General features: G+C 48.6%; 1 protein-coding gene across 6 annotated transcripts in view; it reads right to left on the bottom strand.

Annotated features, from left to right (window-relative positions):
• Window positions 1-18,497, bottom strand: part of mef2d (myocyte enhancer factor 2d) — a 42,016-nt gene that overhangs the window by 7,167 nt on the left and 16,352 nt on the right. For 3 of the 6 annotated variants that reach the window (XM_067237181.1, XM_067237185.1, XM_067237182.1), the window contains exons 2-9: window positions 17,204-17,590; window positions 14,925-15,128; window positions 8,416-8,553; window positions 4,996-5,206; window positions 4,725-4,781; window positions 1,458-1,636; window positions 1,083-1,103; window positions 1-118 (exon numbers count right to left, since the gene is read on the bottom strand). In XM_067237181.1, coding sequence (XP_067093282.1) covers window positions 1-118; window positions 1,083-1,103; window positions 1,458-1,636; window positions 4,725-4,781; window positions 4,996-5,206; window positions 8,416-8,553; window positions 14,925-15,128; window positions 17,204-17,257 — 982 coding nt within the window. In that variant the 5' untranslated portion in view covers window positions 17,258-17,590. Of the gene's footprint in view, window positions 119-1,082; window positions 1,104-1,457; window positions 1,637-4,724; window positions 4,782-4,995; window positions 5,207-8,415; window positions 8,554-8,665; window positions 8,801-14,924; window positions 15,129-17,203; window positions 17,591-18,497 lie in introns of all 6 variants that reach the window. The other 3 variants (XM_067237183.1, XM_067237186.1, XM_067237184.1) reach the window with 3 other exon arrangements.

Here is an 18,497-nt window from a genome sequence, read left to right as displayed (position 1 = left end):
CAGTGTTGTAGGCTGTCTGCATGGCAGAGAAGGGTGCTAGGAGACTGGGCGTTGCCACGGAAACCACTGGTGTGGTGAGAGACTGGGACACTTGAGAGACACCTAATCGTTGAGCATTCTGCAAAGACAAGAGATGCGAGAAGGAATGGTCAACAAAAAAAGTTGTCTGTCGGTAAGTTTGTTATCATTCAGCATGAGAAACTTGCCTTTGAAAAAAGTGTATATACCTATGTAAATAGATATATACACTCAGTATAAAATACAGCTGAATGGTAAGCAGTTACCTCAGTTCATTTGAGATTAAATAAACGGGAATTCTACTGGTCTGTGAAGTTCATGGCTTTCTATGACACATGAACGAACAAACAGATTTTTCATCTCAAGGTAGCGTTGGCAAGGCAACACTATTGCCAGGCCGCATGCTTGTGTAAGACCAGTCAGGGGAAGTGTTATGCAGTGCACAGCTCACTGGAGAATCATGCTGACAGAGAAGCATGCATCAACCAAGTTCACAGTCTGAGAGAGGAAAGTGTGAGTGTGTGCGTGCGCATGTTTGTGTCTAGGTCTATGTGTAAGCATATACAAGTGCATATGTGTTTACAGATAAAACAAAAAAGGAAGTCTGTGCATAGTGACTTCAAGGGCTGAAGGTGCACGTGCCATGGTGGCAGTGTCACGTCATGTTGTGTCCCCCCCCCCCCCCTACGTCCTGACCACAGATACGCACTCCTCACACCCGTCTTTAACAAAAGATGAAACGATCACCACAAACACAATCATACACTCATGGAATCGACCCATGCACATGCCAAGGTGCCCACCACTTTTCATTTTGCGTCGTGATCAGCATCTATATACTAAACCAAAGGTAGCGTACTGTACTGGGGAAGTACACACACTAAACATCACCACACGTCTGCATTGTAGGCAGCACGCGGTGGGGCATCTATTCTTGTGATGCAAATTCGTCTTTTGGGGGGGGGGGGGGGGGGGGACAGGACCACACTCATGCCTTGTAGACCACACATGGTGTCACACCACATCTAGAGGCAAGTCTAGGAGCTTCCATTCCCCTCACTCACCAACTCCAGCTCCTCCTCTGTCTGCAGGGGGGGGGGGGGGGGGCACCGGGACAGAGAACAGGAGGGGTTATTATCTCTATACTGTATATACCTACCCACAAGGCTTAGCATGACCTGGGATGGCAGGCTCCTTTTCTCAATCTTCATGATGGACTTTGATCATCAGCTTTTTACGAGATAACGATACATGCCGTGTCCCCCACACCAAAAAGGGGAAAATGTAGGATAGCGCTGACCTGTACACGGGGACTTTCAGCGTACGTAATAATATCATATGGAGGCATATCCATGACCAGGGCCTGAACTATGCAGGGCCACAGGTATGCAAGACCAATTTTGGCCCGATGGGGCTCTGGTAGTTCTACCCATGCTCACCAGCTGCATCAGACTCTTGCCGCCCTGGGAGGTGATGACCCGAAGGTCGGGCTTGCGGCTGTTCACCATCTGAGGGCTGGGCGGAGGGGGAGACTTGGCCGGGACTACTTTCCCCAGGCTGTTGCCGTTGGAGACAGAGAGGAGGCCGGGGGAGGCCCTGGCGCTGATGTAGCCGTTGCCTGAGTGAAGGAGAGACGGAGAGAAAGAGAGAAAGATGTGTTACAGTAACAGGGAATGATGATGTGCCTGTTAGTTTGTGTGTGACGTTTATTTCATGTGTGTTTATCTGTACCCTTCTCTGGTCCACCATAAAAGACAATGAATACAGCTCAGACAATGACATTCACTGTTGAATGTCATTGTGTTGACATTCAACACTGTTGGCTGAAGAAGGGACACTATAAAATGATCTAAATTACAATATAAACTTTTTTATAGCTAATCATAAATTGATGGTACATAATGGTGCAGGCTGGCTCACTTTTTACCTGTTAACCACAATGTGCAACAAACAATGTACACTCAATCTTTTTTGACTGCAAGTGTTTCTAAAGGACAGTTTGATCCAAAAACACACCAACAGACCACACCAGGTCCCGTACTGTAAACATGCATTCACACCTCTTAAAATAACAAACACCGTCACCCATTGCATACCAACCTCCCACGTACAAGCACGGGTTTCATCAGACATCATAAACAGCACAACAATTCCTCAAATACTTTGTGCATTTTCATATCAAACAGAATGCGTTTTGTTTTTGTTTGGTTTTGACTCCCAACTGTTAATCTCAGTCAGACAATCGTTTTCTTTCTTTCCATTGACAGCTCCGCTATCTGTGACACTATCTCCTGTCTGAGAATTCATACATACATTCCTAGTCAGGGGATGGTCTAACTGCCTTCCCTGCTGTTAAATGTAGCAGTTGACTCAAAGACAAGACCCACTGTGTGGCTGAAAGAACAGGGACTTTCCCACCACTGACAGCACACAGAAACACACACACACACACACACACACACACACACACACACACACACACAGACGGCTCCCTAGGGCTGGGCAGAGAGAGGGACTGTTCTGTGGCAACAGATAAAAGTGCTCCATGACGTTGCCCAGACAGTACAAGCATGTGACGCTGTTTCATCTGCTCACGAACACACTTCTTTTCACACAGATAGACACTCCAACACACAAAAAAAGACACAAAGAAAACAAAATGCATACATACAGCAGGCCCTAATTGTGTCTGACAGCCTTTGGAGTTTGTCCTAGACCAATTTGTGTCTGGAGTACTAATAACATTGACTCAATCTCATTTCAACCAAACCTTCTCATAACTTCTCTTGCAACATTTACAAACGCATCCAGAGCGCTGGGAAAACACTAAGACTCCACAACTTTGTATTGAGAGGTTGTGGTGTATGTGTGTCATACACATTGAGCAAATTCGTCGAAGCTTTTGGATGGTAGTCTACGCTTGTGTGTGTTCATTTCTGTGAATGGCTCTTTCCATGTGTATGTGTGTGTAATCGGCAACGCAGAGTAGGAGGATGACTTTTTATCACGTCTTGGGCCTTACCAGGCACAAACAAATGCAAGCACACATTTGTTTCTATATCCTTCTTTGAGGCTGAAAAAAACACGATAGTCCTTCATCTCCCTTAGCAACAGAAAGAGAAGGAGGAGGAGGAGAAAGAAGTGAAAGAGGAGGAGGAAGAGGAGGGGGAGTGAGGGAAGGAGTGATGAACACGTGTGTTCGTCTGCTGTTGGCCCTGCGCCCAAATCCAATTCCATGTCCCGTAGCTGGTCTTAAGTGTACAGGAATTAGCTGCTGTCTGTTTGTGCTTGTGTGTACATTCACACAATTGCTCTTTGGCAATATTTTCTTCGTGTGCTGGTCAACGTGTACACCAAAGACTGTCCGTGCTTGTTTCTGTCAGTTCGAAAAAGTGTGCTTATTTGTTTGTTTGTGTAAATGTGTATGTGTGTATGTGTGTGTGTGGGAGTGTGTGTATATACATGTATTACTCTGCTCCTCTCCTGGGCGGAGCGGGGGCTCCTATTACCCAGTGCCGGGCGTGGGAATGTCAGGAATGCCGTGTGACGTCAATGGTGACATTCCCTGAGCCTGGAGCCCAGTCCGGAACACAACAGCTGAGAACGACAGTGCCAGGGAGGGAGGGATGGAGGGAGGGATGGAGGGAGGGAGAAGTGGAAGGTGAGGGAGGGCAAGCAAGTGCAGTCACTTGAGCTGCGTCTTGGGACAGACGCTTGCTGTGGGCTCATGTTTCAGGGATTGGAGGAGCAGCAGCCTCACTTCAGTAAGAGGAAAGGATCTCGAAAAGAAGTGGAAAATACTGTAAAAAACAACATCTCCTGTTCCGAGGAGGCAAGAATGTGCCGTATTAATGATTCATGTTTTTCTTTAAAAGGTACTCTTTCACCACAGTAGACAGTAACCCAACTATTTCCCCATTTACACGAACAGGAACACTTGAAAGTTAGAATTAAATACAATGCCAGACCCCATCATGGATTCATGGCTTGCTGAGATGCAGAGGTAGACTGAAAAAACATTCAAAAGGCCACAGCTTCAGAAAAGTGCCAAAGTCACCTCAGAGAAGTGGCCTGTGCCAAGACAAGGGACAGCTGGAAGCTGGAGAGGAATTGGAGTGGGGGAGTTGGGGGTGGGGAATGGGGAGGGCGATTGGGACATGGGGGAACAGCTGAGATGGACAGGTGGAGGGATGGACAGAGAGAGAAAGAGAGAGAAAGAGAGAGAGAGAGAGCCAATAGGACACAATATGCCGGTGTGAGGTCAAGTCATTCATGTACTCCCAATCTCTTTCTCAATCTTTAATTCTCTCTGTACTTTGTTGCCTCTCTCCCCTGCTCAACAACAGCCCCCCCCCCCCACCCCTCACCCCCCACCGCCCTCCCCCGCCCACCCGGATTGTTTACAAGCAGCTGTCCTATGACCCTCGGCTGTTACTAACCAACAGGTGTGTGTGTGTGTGTGCGTATGTTTTAGTATCTGTTTCTCTTGCCATTTAGAAGGTATTCTGTCGTCTTCTGCTGGTCCAAAACTAAAACGTTTGTCCAGTCTAGTCCCACCACAAGAGATTCAAGCGAGATCAAGGCCAAAGCTTGAACACCCAAGCTCTTAATGTGTCACAGTTTTTACTGTCTGAACAGCGCATGTTAGCTGCTCACATAACGCTTACCGTTTGTTGATAGAAGTCAAAAGGAGCCACGCTACTCACCTACAGGGCTTGGGCATCCTCCATTTGAGTTGCCCAAGTCTCCTCCCAGGAGTGCACCTGATGAACAGAGACAAAGTACATGTTTTCATTCACTATCTATTTCTATGTTTCTGACAGAGGTCATAATGCCTTAATGTCTGTCTGGTAGTTACGCTGCACCATGTCATGGGACTGCGGTCAGGCTCTCTGGAAGCACCGCAAGGTTGCGACCATTACAGGTTGGCTGCTGCCTTCACCAAGTTCAATCACTACACAATTCAGTTTGTCTCACCGGCGCTTGCGGGTCGCTGCGGTAACCCTGGAGACACGGTGTTCCTTTGGAGGGCTGGTTGCTGTGGTGACAGGAGGCGTGGGTCTGTGAGAGTGGAGGTGACGAAGGAGGTGGTAACCAGGGCGCCGGGGTTGTTGCTGAACTGCAGAGTGTTCTGATTGGACACGGGCACTGTGACTGGCATGGAGAAGGTGGGCTGTGGGACAGCTGACTGGAGAAAAGAGGATAGGAAGAGGGGAGGGGCTTAGCGGGGGTCACCATGGCACCAAAAATGCACAGAACCATTCAGACACGACACACGCACAAGCACTCCCAACATACATATCCAACTTTTAGGAATCAACCACCACACACATAATCTGACACGATTCTGCACACAAGCTAAAAGGTTTGTTAGCATGCAAAGTGAATTGTGGAAACTCAACAAGAGGCTGGGCGTTTGCTTTAAGATCTCATGCCTGGTTATTTCTGCAGCAGATTTACATAGATGGTTATTGTATTGGTTATTGATGACATTTAAAACTGTATATTTTATTCATATTGATCTACATCCCACCCCATAGTATGAATCATCTTTATAGTAGAAAAAAAAGAGAAAAATTAAAATGTTTCATGTGCATGTGACATCTGTATAACATGAACGCTTCCATCCAAAGTGCTCCATTCACTTACAACCCCTGTCTTAACCAGTCTTAACAGGAAACGGTTTGAACTGTCCAATGATGTCCGTTTCCTCCACGGGTTCAACATCCTCTATAAAAGAAAGGAACTTCTAATAGGACCTGAATCAGCTGAAAATGTTTGCAGTGACTGTCAACGCGACACAGGTGTAATGAGCTAAGAGGAAAGGACCCCGTGGTTGTCCAGCATTCTGCCTGTAACCCATTTCACCCTGTTCTCCCATCAGAAAGCAGGGCCTCTAAATATAGAATATGGGCCAGGCACCGCGACCTGGTACTGTGTGTGCTGACTGAGACCCACTTTTAAGGAGAGGAGAAGACACTCCATTCTGTCCTTCACCGGGTCGTCCTTTCTTCTTTGTTTTTATGTCGTAACTTTTTTTCCGAATTGGAGCCCAGGAGGAAAGTAAGGAATAAAGAGATTGAGGGAGAAGGAAAGAGAGACAGAAAATACATAGTGGGGAGAGAGAGAGAGAGAGAGAGAGAGAGAGAAAGAACAGAATGAGAGAGAGAGAGAGAGAGAGAGAGAGAGAGAGAGAGAGAGAGAGAGAGAGAGAGAGAGAGAGAGAGAGAGAGAGAGAGAGAGAGAGAGAGAGAGAGAGACTGGTAGCCAGTTATGTGGAGATACAGGTTACAGCACAGCAGCACTGCACACTGGCCAGGCAGAGAGGATGGTGGGAGGGATGGACAGATGGAGGGACGGGGGGTGGGGGTTAGTGTGAGTGGAGGTGTGGAAACTGTAGAGCATACAGCACTGGGACAGCCCCTCTTACTGGTGTACTGACTGATAAGAGTGGGAAGATAAACTGTTCTACTGTTCACTGTGTCCAATAGCAAGCCTCTGTTGAGGTTCTTAAAGGAGTGATGCTGGATAAATTATTGTCTTTTATCTCTTTCTCAAGCTAAACAGGGTAATTCAAGACAAGGTCTTTTTCAAAACAGCAGAACCCCCCCCCCCCAAAAAAAGTACAACAAAGAAAAGAAATTACCTCTTTTTCTGCAGGGAAACTTTACATTGGTGTATTTCCTAGATGCGAGGGTATCAGAATGAATTAAACTCATGCCCTACTTTCTTCCCTCCCTCTTGTCCTAGAAGCCTTGGAAAGTTTCCCTTTCAACTTTCAGAACGTCTCATCCTATTTGTTAGCGACGGTAAATCAAAACACATCGCCAACAACAGTTTCGCAACATTCCTATGACCTTTAAAAGCCTTGACATTGCCCTTACTGGTGTGTACAGTGCAAAAAAGTATCCAGCTAAACACATTTGCATTGTTGGCATGGCTACATAAGGTGTTTGTTGATTTAAAATTAAACTTCAGACAGGGAGGCTATTGTCTAACCAATCAGATAGTATAAATGAATAGTTTACATAAATCCTAAATCTATCAAACTTTTTTTTTGTCAAAAATTGCACAGGAAACCTCTCAAATCAAAACATCCCAAATGCTATAAAAGAGAAAGGAAAATAAACAGATCCACTAGCCATCTCCCCATGCTCCCTTGCCACTCTCCCTACCTCAGGGGATTGGAGTACGAGTCGGATTAAGCTTGTCTATCCCAGCCCCTAGCTGTAATGTCAGGGATTATGAGGCTGTGGGGGGAGATTGGTGCTGTATGCTCCCGTTTGCTAGCGCCCTGTGAAAGGTGTGCTGAGCAAGACTGGCTGGGAGGCGGGGAACAAGAGCTAACAGCGGGCTAGCTTCCAATCGACTAGGGCTAGCTCTCCAGGGGTGGTAGATTGAATTTTATTCTTCTTCTGCCTTAGCTTTTCCTCCGAAAAAGGATTTTAAAAGCCACTTCAGCTCAACAGATAAACACTGAAGGCTGAACCTATAAAACAGTTTACAGTATATACCGGGTAAGCGATTTTCAGTAAGTGGAATTGATTGCGACATTAAGCCTTTTTTCTTTGAATTGTTTCCTACATAAAGATGCAGTCCATGGGCATTGTGTGCTAATAACACTGACAGAAAGACTAACAGGTCTTTGGCACAGTGGTTCTTTTATACTGATGATATTGAGCAGAGCAACAAATCTGGAGGTTCCTCTGGTCGTTTTATCTCTCTACTATTGCATTCACACACTGGCCCAATATCAAATGAATCAACTATGCCTTCTCCCCAATGAGCAATCAGACAGCATTAGATGGGAGGGCCTGGTTGTCAATTGAGTACTGGTTGTTAAAATGACATTAATGGTGTTACTGGGTAGCGGTGAAATAAATTGATTCTGTGGTTATTGGCAGAGAAGAGGGAGTAAAATCGTCTGAATGTTGAATTCAGACTGAAAGTCTGAACGTTGGCCAATTTGTTACACTGTGGAGGATGCCAAGTACAAATTTCCTTTAAAGAGCTACAATATACGAACACGTGTTGTTAGTTTATTGGTATTTTGCAGCATCATCATTATCATTTATGAAGAATAGCTAACATGACCCTAAATGCAGCTCATTGTTCATTGGATTCTAAGTGGTTTGACTAATCCGTGGTCTTTTCTTCAAATCGTAAACAACCTCCAATCAAAAGACTTGACTCCGCGCTCCAGCCCTCCTTGCCTACGCACACAACATCAGAGGGGATTGTGGGTACAGCGGTGAGGTGAGAGATGGAGAGGGGATTGTGGGTGAAAGGGAAGGTGCTCTGTGAGTATTTGGGTCACTGTCAGCAACCGGCATCCGGCCCCCGTGTCCAGTCCGGGTGCCCGATGTACAGCAGTATAGCACAGGTTACGGTACTCACTGACAGCCTATAGTTCTGCATCATTTTATCAAACTCCTCGTCAATTTTTTTGTATTTCTCCTCTGTGCGGGGGGTGAGGGAGAAGGGCTCCTCAGGGTCTGGGCTCTCAGAGTCCCGGTGCTCTTTCTTGTTCAGAGCCTTCATTCCCACAAGGGAGGACGAAAAGGAGAGAGAGAGAGACAGAGAGACGGAGAGAGAGAGAGAGGAGAGAGGGAAGTTAGATCAAATGAAAAAGGGGAACGGTACTCACGCCATAGCGCTTGAAGAGGATGTCCAGTTCCTCGTTCTTCCTGTATTTGTCTTCGTTTAGCGGGCTTTGGTCGATGGAATCGTCCCCGTCCGGCTCAGGGCTGTTGCAGCCGTTAAAGCCTTTCTTTCGCAATGTCTACAGCGGTTAAGAGGAGGGGGGAGGAAGAGGAACATTTTCATATACTTTTATTTTTTATTTTTACTTTCAGGCACATCTGTCATAATCAATGACACCTTCACCGTTTAGCAGACAAAATCACAATTCACTTTTGTACAACGATGCAGCATCACAAACTCGGTGACCAAAGACAAATAACCTGAATTCTGAGCCACTTATATCTGATTGATTTCTGCTACCAGAAAGAGAAAGTTTCTATTCACTACATCTCTGGCTACTTCAAACACAGTATGTGCACCTGCACTCTAACACTCTCAGTAAAGGCACTCTCAGTAGAAAGGTGTTGGTAGGGAGAAGAAACGTATTGACTAACACAAAACGAAAGCTAAATCTATAAATAAACGCTTGAAGAAACCGTGTACCGTGCGCGGTTACAACACACTCGGGCATTCCATCTCGCCATTCGCTAATCAACAGCCCTGGAAATTGGTGCGAAGCTTCACACCACCAGGAACTGTGCGAGGTAAAGGGTAAAGGGTGAAAGAGAAGCCACGCGGAGGAGACGCAGCCCAGAAGCTTCACTCAGGCCAGTTCAGGCTTTAGGTAGCTGTAAGACAGGCTCTTATTTTGAGAGGATTCTGGCAAACGAGATTTAACGCTAAGTAGCTTTACTGGTGGAAGCTCGACCAAACGGCAAACTGGATCACCGCGGCAAAATGGATCTTAACCTTGAGAACGGCGTCATTACGCGAACAAAACGCACAGATGGCAGACTAAGAAAGGATCTGTTTAACCTAAATAAATTGTGCTCTTATTAGGTAGCAGTCAAAAGATAACGTTTAGGAAATGCACATTTACTGCACAAGAAGCAAACATGAAAAGCCCATTGTGAATACGTTAGAAAAATAATTGCAGTTCTTCATAAATTAACCAGTCTACTGTGCAGCAATCTTTCCAGTTGCTTCAGTCTAATGTAGGTTTGATTAATAGATAAGTACATGTTCTAGGACACCCATTGGGATCCATCACTGGTAAGAGATGATGACTCAATACTGTGCAATCCAACACCAAGTTCATAATCAGTTGGAAGAAATACCTGCAAAACGCTGTAATCTGCTAGCCAATGATTTCCTAAAAAAGAGGATAAGGTAATGGTAAAAAACAGTTTTTGATCAATGTTGTTAACTCTGATTGGGTTAGTATCAGGACTTTATAGGGAAGGTCATATTTGCCTCAATAAAATAAGTATTAGTTGAGCATGAGCATTTTAAGATAATAAAAGTTCAGCCATGCTTCAATTCATAGCAACATGGTAGGCATACCCAATGTTGTACTAATCTGCACTGCTGCTTGTGTGAGGCACAGGAAGATTTATTTATTTCCCACAGTTCATGGAAATCAAGTTCCAAGTGAGTGTTGACCTAAAACGCTAAAAACGTACTAACTGACACAGACAAGATGTGACAGAGGTCTGGGCTAAGAATGTGTTTGAGGCATGGACACCCCCTTAACTGTCGACACCAAAAAGAAAATCCCAGACTAAAAACATTGCCCTCACAAAAAGACCTGGCAGTGATATTCACACTTTCTGTCACACGCAAACACACACTCCAACTCCCCCATGCACAGCAATGCTAATTGCATGGTGGGGGGAAAAAAAACAACGTGCAAAAGCCTTTCACACGCGGACACGCACGCATACACACACAGATAAGATACACACAAGCAGACGCACACACACGTCAGCTGATGAGCTTGTCTCTCAGTCAGCTCCATCTGTTCACCTGTCCCTCCGCACCCCTTCCCCCTGCTGGCACACAGTCTCTTTCAAGTGCGGCCCTCTATTGTGTTGCCAGGGTAAGATTCCCCCGCAGAGGACCACGCAGGGCTGTGACTGGCTGGGCTGCCTGCTCCCTTTCCGGCCCCTCCCTCTCGGGCTCTCCCGCCCAACCTGCCGCTCTCGCACATTCCTCATCGCTCGCCGCCGTTCCTCCGCCGCTCTCCTTCTTCCTCAGCCCCCCCCCCCCCCCCCCTCTACCTTTCTCCACGCTTCTCCTCATCCAATCGTTTTATCCGTTGAAATCTCCCTCGTCAGGAGCCTCCCACCCCCCCCGCACATTTCTCGGCTACACGGCGTCCCCTCGGTATCCCCCTCGCTCGAGCTCACCTCTGCCCTCCCTCGCCTCTCTTCACCCTTCCCTTATCGTCCAAGCCCTCCATCACTCACTTTATCTCCCCCCCCTGCACACACCGGGGCTCCTTTGCCCCGTTCCGTCTTCTTAACCTATATTCCCAAAGCTTCCCCCCCCCCCCCCTTTCATGCGCCAATCCATCTCTCCCTTTTCCTCCTCCTCCTCATCTTCACTCACTCTCTCTCTCTCGATCCGTCCCTCTCTCTCTCTCTCTCTCCTGTCGCTCCCTCTCTGCCCTCTTGTCCGCAGAGGCAGAATGTATTGTCACGTCTCATTTGCAGCTCCCCGCATCCAGGACCATGGAAGCCCCGGGGCGATCCTGAGAGACCCCCCGCCCCCCCTCCTCCTCCTCTCCCTCCCTCCCTCCCCTCTCTCCATCCCCGACTCCAGCCTCAGCTCACCAGCCTGCTGGCTGGCACATCCCAGACTCTCCCGACGTAGCAGCGTTCGCCCCAGCACGGGACGTGTCATGGTCAGATTAGCTCTCCCGCCGCCCCAGACCCCCCTCGACAACTGTGCAGCCGACCAAAGACGTTTCTAGGCTGCCACATTCAAAAAGGTCTCCCTGGGTGGAGGGCTCTGATTGGAGAACTTCAGTTCCTCCTCATCCCTATTCTATAATACATCATCCGTTAGAAGGTCTCCTGCTGTTACCGGACCAGTGGTGGTGGTGTTATTTATGCATGAGATTAATGGGGCCTCCCTGTAATGGGGTCTCAGGAGGGTGGGATAGCATGGGTAGTTTCAGAGCTAGCCGCCGCTAGCCTCCTTGGTTCTGGTTGGCCTGGAACCTGTTGAGGTGTCAGATAATGGCTTGTTTCACGCTCAGCTTTGCGGCACGATGAATCTCGCATTAAGGCTCGCTAAGCTTTCAGGAGACAGAGTGATCCTGTTTGTTCATGCCGTCTCGGCAATAACACAAACAAAGGGTGTCAAATGTTGCGGAATATTTCAAACGCTGTTTTCTATCAGGCATAAAATCATGATGTGTTCTCCATGCTTCATTATTAGTATAGTAATGTATTTTGTCAAATAAAAATGAAAGGCAAAAAAACAAGCCTGAAGACACACTTGTTGACCAAATAAGACAGCCGGCCTTTCGCAGTACCTGGACCAACTGTCTCCATGGCAACCAAGGGAGTGGTCAGTGGTCATGTGATTCTTGAGGGACCAATAAAGTGACCTCAAGGGTGGTCCCCCAACAGTGATCCTGATCGGTAGGGATTAGGACATTGGGCTATGACAGGCCTTAGAGGAAGCCAGAGGAATTTTGTTTGGATGTGGTAAAGCAGGATTAGCCCTGAGGGAGCATCGTCAGGGCAACAGGGGGGGCTCCTCCCCCCTGGAGTGCAGTATCTGCAACTCCCTTTGGTAGTGTTTGTGGTGGCGAAAAGGCCTCCATATTTCAGAGCGTTTGGACCAATTAGGGGCTTTAATTGGAATCAATTACTCAAGGCGAATCTTGTCAAGTGCTGTTTTGTCATGCGTGACATGAAGAGCTCCCCAAGCCTGGACCTGGAACCGGGGCAGTGACAAAGTATTTAAGCCCCTACAGAGGAACTGCATGGGGAGATATTCCTTGAGCCGCTTAAGAAAAGGGCATCCCCCTCTTCTTCATCTTCCCTTCTCACCCCTCTTCTCTTCCTCGCTCGGGCTCTTCATCTCCCTCCTTCAGCGCTCTCTCTCTCCCTCTCTCCCTCTCTCCCCCTCTCCCTCTCTCCCTCTCCCTCTCTCCCTCTCCCTCTCCCCCTCTCTACCTCTCTACCTCTCTCCCTCTCTCCCTCTCTCTCTCTCTCTCTCTCTCTCTCTCTCCCCCTCTCCCTCCCTCTCTCTCTCTCTCTTTCCCTTTCCTCCTCTCCCCTGATTGGGATCTGCAGTCAAGCGGATTAACACGTTCTGGCAGGAGAGGCAAGCTGCCCACACACACACACACACACACACACACACACACACACACACACACACACACAGCACGTGCAGCTCAAAGAGAGGCTGTGTGTGTGCATATGCATCGCCACACAGCCGAAACACTGGAGCGAAGGAATGTTTAACTGTGTACGGAATATTATCTTCAGATACACACACACACAAACATTAATTTGGTGTGGATTAAAGAGTTTTTGAATGCGCAGATCAAAAAATGTATGTTTGAATGTGTCGGGTACCAAATAGTGTGCGACCCATTTGTAACATAAAGCATAGAGAGAGTGCGTGCGTGCGTTCATGCTTGCATCTTCACTCCATAATTCATACACAAAAGCCCTTGCTTGAAGAAACGCAGGGAGGCAGAGCGGCAAATGGACACATTTTGTGCCTATCCGATTATCCCCCCCCCCCCCTCGATTTATCTCTCTCGCGCGCGCTTTTTGCCCACTAGTGCCAAACAACACACTGCAGCTCTTCCTCTGTTTTTGTCATAGAAGACGGACAACAACAGCAAGCCCGGTGCCAATGTGTCTTGTGCGGAGGTGTCCTGGAGAGGATCCCACCGTCTCCTATAGGCTGTATCTGGGCCTGGATGCCTCGTGGAAGAGATGGGGGAAATAGTCCTGGAGTTGTACAGAGGAACTGTACGGAGGAAGTGGAACACGTCTGCACACACACACACACACACACACACACACACACGAGGAGAGGCTCTCACCCAGCTTTGAATATTGTATGAGGCATTCTCACGGGCCACTGCGGAGAGGATGGCACACACGGGCAGTGAGACACACACACACACACATCGTATTCACACAGAGACAAGCATACACACGTCACACACACACAGTTCAGAAACACGGCCAGTGGAGCTTGCACTGATGTGGCCCTGAGCGGCCCAACGCCCCGCAACAGCACACTAGTATACACACTTAGGAGCCATCTGCAGCTGGAGCTGCAGCCCAGAGACTGCCCTCACCCCTGCCCCCCCCCCCCCCCACACACACACACACACACACACACAGAGACTAAGAGTCGGCGCTAGATGGAAAGAAGAAGAAGAAAAAAGAGTGAGAGAGAAAGACAGAAACAAAAACGGGTGGAGGAAGAGCAAGAGAGACCAAAGAGGAAGAAGAGAGTGTGATAAATGGTTGGTGTGAGACACAGAGAAGTGGCAGACATTTGAGTGAGAATGAGGAAGGAGATACAGAGAGATGGAGAGAGCAAGGGAGAGAGAGAGAGAGAGAGAGAGAGAGAGAGAGAGAGAGAGAGAGAGAGAGAGAGAGAGAGAGAGAGAGAGAGAGAGATAGTATAACCACACATACCGTCAGTTATTCCTCTGCTGACTGACAGATTTCTAGTATATAAGTTAAATGTTTCAACAAATAAGTTTACGTTTATGCTGCATCCACGTTAAAGTAAAGACAAACCAAACTCTAGGAGCTCAGTACTGCTCAGGGCCCCTTGCTCTGTGAGTAGAGGCATGTTTTGTTTTTGGAAGGCTAGGGCCAGGGCCAGGGCTAAGGCCAGGGCCAGAGGGGCGGTGACAGCAGGGCCAGCTGTCCCTACCTCTGCCCTCTCTCCATGGTAACAGGCACCAGGCCAGACCAGGCCAGGCCAAGGACCAATACAGGACTGAATCAGCTTTATGAGAGCCAGTGGCACAGCCATCCCACCACGGTGAAATATTGTAGCACCTTGCCTATGCCATGGGCAGCCATATTGGCGTCTTTCTTCTGAGACGGTGTAGCAACTGTTGATCCCCCCGGTGATCCCAACCTCCGTCTTATTCACCGCCGCCCCCACCCTCCCAGCAGACCAATATTATTCACTACCCTGTGGTGGAAAATCAGATAATCACCTCCCACTCTCACGTTATCCTTTGGGGAGACTGTGACCCCCCCCCCCCCCCCTCCTCACCCTCCTTTTTTCGCCAGCTTCCCCCCCCCCCCCCCATGCCCACCCTCTTCTACCCGTCCATCCCTTGTTCCCCACCTCCCCCCTCCCTCCCCCCTGCCCCATACCTCGATGATGTCAGCGTTGGTCCTGCTCTCGTGGGGCTCGTTGTACTCGGTGTACTTGAGCAGCACCTTGTCCATGTCGGTGCTGGCGTACTGGAACAGCTTGTTGGAGTGGTTGAAGATGATGAGGGCGATCTCGCAGTCACACAGCACGCTCAGCTCGTACGCCTTCTTCATCAGGCCGAACTTCCGCTTGGTGAACGTCACCTGGGAAGGAGGAAAGGGGGGGGAGAGTGTGAGCCAGAGGAAAATGAGATAATAAGAAATGAAGAGGTTTAAAAAAAAGTTTGACATGAGGACCAAAAGCGTTTTGAATAAGCTCTGACCTTTTGGCAAACCCCAAAAAACAGCACGAAAAGGGAGAATAACACATGAGAAGTAATGAAAAGCCAGAGACAAAAACGAACACACTTTCACATCTTTTCTAAATCCACATGTGTGAACAAACAAACAAAACACTGTTGGCTTTGTGGGAAAGCTTCATTTAATTAAAGGCGTCAACAGGGATGATCCCCGGTGTGTATTAGGTTGTTTTTATTGGAAGTCCCTGGGTATGGTGTGGCATTTACAGAACTGAGGGGTTTTATCTTGTTTGTTTTTTGCACAGACGGAATCGGAGAGGAAGCCCAAGGAGGGAGATAGAACCACACAGGCCAACTCCATCACTGCCATTCTCAAACCTCTCTCTCTCTCCCCCTCTCTGTCTGTTTCTTCCTCCCTCTCTAATTACTTGAGCGCCCGCCATGTAACACTGTAGTCTCTCAGTGGGGAACGAGCCAGCTTGCGTTCTCTTTTTCTCCTCCTCCTCCACCCCCCCACCCCCTCCTCCCATCGCTCCTCCAACTCTCATTTTCTCGCCCTCGTTTTCTTTTCCACTCGCTTTCTCTCTGCCTCCATCCCTCTCTTTCTCTCTTTCCTCCCTCCCTCGTTTCCCTTCACTCTTAGCTTCCCGCTGCCACAAATCAAATTATATTGGGGTCGTATCCATGGGCAACTGCCTACCAACCCCTATTCCTTCCCCTATCTTTTCCCCGCCTCACCTCATCACACCCTCATCTCCTCCTGCCCCCCCCCCCACCCTTCCCCTTTCCCCTCCCCCCGCCTCTCTCAATCTCACACAATCAAACCCACGTGCACATACGCACGCGCTCACAGAGACGAAAGCTAAAGTGTGACGTGGAAGCACAGCGTACGGCCAATTATGGGGAGAGATGAGAAGACAGCTGAGCCAAGACAATGGAAGAATCACCATCATATAGAGATGTTGGCATGCAATGCTAACATCATATAGAAATGTTAGCATGCAATGCTAACGTCCTATCCTTCTCATCAACAATTATAACAGTTTAACACCATGAAGCACGATTTTTCCGAATGCACGAGGTGAACAGCAAGTCTTCTGAGTCTAATGAGCCAAGATCCTCGTTTCGACACGAATGCCAGGATAAATAAGCAGAACATATCCAACATTAAGAATAGAAAGCGCGAGTTACCAATGGCAACGCTGCGTAATGAGACAACCTGGTTTAGAGGGCTGAGCGGTTTCATCTGGTGTAGCCCTGCCATGGATGTGGCACTGCGACCATGAGAGCAGCAAGCCACAGTTCCGCCCCGAATGTCAAAATGTTTGTATAATTCAAATTAAAGACAGTGCATAAAGCACAGTGTATGGATTCTAAATCTACCAAACGTACTGAGGTTGTTCTTTCTGCTGTACTGCACACCTGATAGGGCAGCAACCTGACACAAGCTGTTTTGTTTAATCTTAGAAATTGCATGTCTGGTTGCGCAGTCTTGAAAACACAGTTACCCAGAATGCTTCAAGGCAGATTTCCCCCTTCAATGTAAATGGTGCCCTTCATGATTCATGAGTATACACTCAAGATGATTTTTGTAGCCTCGGGTCACCTGGTGCCTAACTCACTCAGGTCTAACTCAAGCAGGGACTTTCTGTATTAGAAATGGCAGGCGCATCAAATGCATTACTCAACATGCTTAATGGAGTGAAGCCCATTTACCAGTTGACTCATTTTACATCATTTAGCCTTTCGTCCCCCCCCAGAAATACTCGCCGGTGTCACTGCAGAGGAGTGTTCACGATTGTATTGATACCGAATACCCACAATGATGGTGAGTCATGTGACGTCTGTGTTAAGATTAGGTGTCTTACTACTACAGCTCACTGGTCTACCCATGAAGCTGGGTACGACACACCCACAGTCATGTAAAGGCATCCTGATAACATGTCAACAAACACACACACACACATACACAGGTCTCACCTGTCGGTTCCGTTCATCCGTGATCCTTTGGATCTGGATCTTTTTCCTCCCCATGGTTCTGGAGTGGTGTTGGGGGGGGCAGGGAGCGTGGCGGGGCAGGGGGCGGAGGTCACGGCTGTCCCGAGGAGGGAAGGTGGCTGTTCGCGACAAGGAGCCGGGTCGTCACTTTCTCTCTCGCTCTCTCTGTTACGGTCTTTCTTTTCTTTTGTTTCTCCACCTGTCCAAGGCAGCTGGACTCGGAGCTCGAACCCCCCGCGCAAGAAAAGGAGGAAGAAGAAAGAGAGGATTCTCGTGGCTGTCGTCCTCAGATCATGGTCTGTGCCGTGGTCTCGTCCACTCGTCTGCTGAAACTGCTTTTTCGATTCCCGCTCTTCTGGTGTGTTACTCCTGGAAAACAGGGGAAAGGGATTTCATCAGTCTGCGGTTCGAAGCTTAGGCAGTTAGGCAGTACTGTGACCCACATTTGTTGGTATCAACAACAGTCTGGAGCCTTCGTCCCTACACAGCACTACAAGGGGGAAAATACAGAGAGTCAATTAATGCAGGGTTCCTTTCGGTCAAATAGGAGACGCGCTTCCAAAGAACAGCCGTGGCAGGGGGGAGTCGGGGATGGGGAACACTTCTCATGGGGTTAGCGTTTCCCGTGGGGGTACGAGGGAGAGCAGCGCTCACTGTCGAGCAGGAGCGCCCCCCCCCCCCACATTCTCCCTTCCCCCCCCCCCCCCTCGGGGGCGGTGAGGAGGGAGCCTGTGCTGTGTCAGCTTCATTAGAGGCATCACCGCCACATCACTGATCCGCCGGTCGCCAGCGGCAACCGCGCTGGCCTGCCCGACCTGACGCACCGCATGCGAGTCCCAAATCGAAGGCAGAGCCGGCCCCGTCGAGGCTCCTCGCTCGGCCGCGCGGCGAGGGGGGGGGCGGGGCCCTCACGAACCCCTGGAGCTGCTGGGAGCTCTCGGATCCTCTGTCACCAGCCCCGTAATATCATTCTCATTACGAATGGTTATCTAAACCATGCTACGCTGGCGTTGTCCACGTGGTGTGATTAAAGACAAAGCCTAGGTAGCGAAAAAGAGAGCTTTTATCATTCAACTGACCCCCTCGCGATTGGTTTTAATACACCGTGATGAAGATTGAGACAGATTATTAATGATGAGAATTTTTAAAAAGCAGGCGGGGGGGGGGGGGGGGGGAATAGCCCACGTGCAGATGAATTCATGAATGAAAGAGCAGGCCATGACCTGGCAATGGCAACAGAGGCCAGGACCATTTTAAGCTTCGCTAAGACTATTTG

The sequence above is a fragment of the Osmerus mordax genome, chromosome 6, assembly GCF_038355195.1.
Source record: "Osmerus mordax isolate fOsmMor3 chromosome 6, fOsmMor3.pri, whole genome shotgun sequence".
Lineage (NCBI taxonomy): Eukaryota > Metazoa > Chordata > Actinopteri > Osmeriformes > Osmeridae > Osmerus > Osmerus mordax.
Note: the sequence above shows the minus strand (reverse complement) of the source record. Positions and strands in the feature narration are given on the sequence as shown.